The sequence below is a fragment of the Ooceraea biroi genome, chromosome 2 (assembly GCF_003672135.1).
Source record: "Ooceraea biroi isolate clonal line C1 chromosome 2, Obir_v5.4, whole genome shotgun sequence".
Classification (NCBI taxonomy): domain Eukaryota; kingdom Metazoa; phylum Arthropoda; class Insecta; order Hymenoptera; family Formicidae; genus Ooceraea; species Ooceraea biroi.
Window position 1 is genome coordinate 11,272,840 of NC_039507.1, and position 3,348 is coordinate 11,276,187.

The window sequence follows — 3,348 nt, forward strand, 5'->3', positions numbered from 1 at the left end:
AACCTTGCAGCAATATTTCGCAATGTTTCTGCAATGTTGCAATATTGCAGGAAAATATTACTGCAATGTTGCTGCAATATTTTTGTGCTGTATGGGTGATTTAATTTTCATAATGTTTTTTATGATATATACATTGCTATCTCTTAAAAGACAACAATTGTCACGTTTATTTATTCCGTATGTTTAATGAATACACGTTTCATGCAAATTATTTACAATAGGGCCATCTCTATGAGTTATGGATGCACGAATAGTATTTGAATATTTCGTTTCTTCAAGTGTGGTATAGGCATCTTGTTCATGTAAACGTTTTCATAAGTTGTTGAAAATGTTGGTGAGGTTTCCGAATAAGACTACGAAATTGTGGCATGTAATTTTCAAAATCGAATGCTGAAAATGAATGCAAAGGTCCTAAAGTTTTTACATCAGTGCTTAAATGAAGAAGACCATGAACATTATATAAAAGAAATTCTGATCCATATATATCTTGGCATAAAATGACAAACTTTTGGAGTGCTACTTGAGCAAATGAAATATGATCATCTGTAGAACTTTCTGACAAAAGTATTCGAATAGCACAACTTAATAACAAAAAATGTACATAAACATTTTGCCTATACCGGACATTATTACAGAACCAGTATATAAAAGAAACATACGACACTCTGTTGGTTTAAAAGTTTTATACTGTATATCTTTTGCATTAGATAATCTTCCAGATAATATATTAATTTGCCTACCAGATAATTTTGATATCGCATAACTTCCTTCTAACAAAGCAGTAATAATCATTTTGTCACTCCAAGTAAAACTGTGCATATAAGTGTAAGTGCATATATTCGAAAAGCACTTGTGGATACTAATCCTATTGGAAGAGCAGACAGCGGACTTTCACCTCTGTGATGTTCTTCAGCTAAACACATTTTATATTCTTCATCTCTTCTTGTTCGTTATTAATACCAGGAAATGTCATTGTTCTCGGTAATCAAATTCCTTTTACTTTACATTTAGAACAAGCATTTAAACTCATTTGTCCTTGGCAAGGTCCGTAGATGAACAAAAGACAATAGAGAAGGTCTTCGCATGGGCGCCATTTTGGATCCACGAAGTGAGACAAATATATATTGTTTCTCACTCTAACTTACTGCACCAATACATTTAAGTCCACCACTACATTTATGCAAACAACATCTGTACGATAGTGGCCGCCATATTGGGGCCAATGTTATGAAGAGAGTGCGAAGACCTTCTCTATACCATCTCCCCTTCATCTACGGACTTTGGTCCTTGGTGGTTCAAAATAAAGGAACGAGCTGGAGCATTGCAATAAAACTTCTAATTCTAACAGAAATTATCTGGTTTTTAATATTTATACCTCTATTTTGTATGATATAAATTTTACAATTGACAATATCTTCAGAATTTTGTTTTATACTTTCTGTACGTATTGTGAAACTGTTACATGCAATTTTATCATCATCTCTATAATCACAAGTTAAATTATGATTCATATTTATATATGTATTTATTAATGCTTCCCTCAGGATTGCATGTCTTCCAGGGTACATCACGGACCCTGCTCCGCTTACATATATTCTCACTATTCACATCTACTCTTTCACCCTTCCCCTTTTTATTCACAATACATTACTCTACTATCCCTGGCCTTTTTACGACCTCACAATATCTCTAACCTATCTCCCTCCCCCTTGTCCTTCCCCTTCTTCCTTTCCTCATGTCTCTCCTCTGTCTTCTTTCCTCCTTCTTTCCTTCCTTGCTTCCATCTACTCTCCTCCTTTTCGTCTTCCTCCTTGCTTCCCTTTCTTCTCCTTTCCTTCCCCTTTCTCTCCTCCTTTTCCTGTAACACAAACTCATTATATCTTTTCTCTATTCTCTCCCTTCATTCCTTCCCCTCTCCCTTCTCTTTCTTCTTCTTTCCTCTCCCTTTCCCAACCTCTTCTTTACCACATCCTGCTCCTCCATATCCCATACCCATTCCTCCCCCTCTATCATTATCCTCCTGTTCTCCACCTTTACCTAACCTAACCTAACCTTCTTTCCCCCTAGCTCTCTCTATCTTCGCTCTCTCCATCAACCTCCACCTTATCTTTCTCTCTTCCATCGTTAAATCTTCATCTATTCCTACACCCCATCTTCTCCATGCTTCCTCTCCTTTCTCCATCAGATCTTTCTTATCCCCCCTCTTCTTCATCTCGACTATCAATGTTCACTTTCCTCCTTCCCCCCTCCTCTCTTCTATCACCCCTATCCCTGCCTCTCTCCCTAACAACTCCTCTATCATTTCCTCCACTACCATCTTCCTTTCTCTCGTGTACTCTCCCTCTATTCCCCTCCATAATACTTTGTTTTCCCTCCTCTCCCTTCTCTCTTTCCTCTTTTTTCCTCCTCTCCCTTTCCCCCTGCTCCCTATCCTCACTCCTTTTCTTCTCTCTCTCCTCTAACCTCTTTCCTATCTCCTCTCTCTCTCTTCTCTCCTCCTCACTCTTTTCTACCTCCTTCCACCACTCTTCCTCCTCACCACCCACTGCTTCTCCTTTCTCTATCACCTTCTCCCCCTCTTCTTTCTCTTCCCAACATTCCACTCCACTCTCCTTTACCCCTTCTCCTATTTTCCCCTCCTCTTCCATCTTTTCCATCTCTTCACTTTTCTTCTCCATCTCCCTCCTCCACATCTCCTCTTCTCTTCTTCTTCTTTCTTCTTTCTCTTCTTCATCCCTCCCTTCTGCTTCTCCTTCCTTTACTTCCTCCTCTCTTTTCTGACTCATCTCCGCCTCACCACTCCTCCTTTCTTCCTTTCTCCTCACTTCCGTCCTGCTTCCTTCCGCTTCTTTTAACCTCTCTTCTTTATCCGTCTCCTTCTCTCCTTTCCCCCCTTCCTTCCTTCCTTCCAGCATCACCATCATTTTCTCCATCATCCCCATCATCCTATCCATCATCTCTTTAACCTCTTCTCTGAACTTCTCTTCTCCTTCCATTCTCGTTCCTCTGTCACACCTTTCCACTACCTTTTCTACATATGCTTCTTCGGCCACTTGCCTACCATTGATCCGCCTTCACTTTCCAACCTCGATCCTAACCTCCTGCCGTCCTCTTCCGGGATCTGTTCCTACTACATCCGTCTTCCTCCATTGATCACTCCTTCGATTTCTAGTCTCGATCCTCTGTTCCTGTCGCCCTCTTCCGAGCTCTGCCCCTATCTCCTCCTTCCTGTTTTACCTACTATCCTTCCTTGCGCTCTTCCTTCTTACGTAATCATTTCCATTCTCCTAACCTTTCTTTCTTCTGCAATCCTAATACTCTTCCACTCTTACTCCTCTTCTCCTTCTC

At 40.2% G+C, this 3,348-nt stretch overlaps 1 protein-coding gene across 1 annotated transcript; it reads right to left on the reverse strand.

The window, feature by feature from the left end:
• Window positions 1-236: 236 nt before the first annotated feature.
• On the reverse strand, window positions 237-2,996 carry LOC113563666 (golgin subfamily A member 6-like protein 22). The gene is made up of 2 exons (XM_026975599.1): window positions 2,514-2,996; window positions 237-353 (listed from the first exon to the last, which is right to left on the reverse strand). Exons 1-2 carry the CDS (start codon window positions 2,994-2,996, stop codon window positions 237-239), a joined length of 600 nt encoding a protein of 199 aa, XP_026831400.1.
• Between the last annotated feature and the right edge of the window lie 352 nt (window positions 2,997-3,348).

Excerpts from the sequence above, each read along its gene's own strand:
- LOC113563666 (XM_026975599.1), bottom strand. The coding sequence starts at position 2,996 with ATGGAAGGAGAAGAGAAGTTCAGAGAAGAGGTTAAAGAGATGATGGAT. Across the intron at positions 354-2,513 it reads AGGAAGAGTGGTGGAAGGAG|TCTTATTCGGAAACCTCACC; the intron begins GTAGAAAAGAGT and ends ACAATTTCGTAG.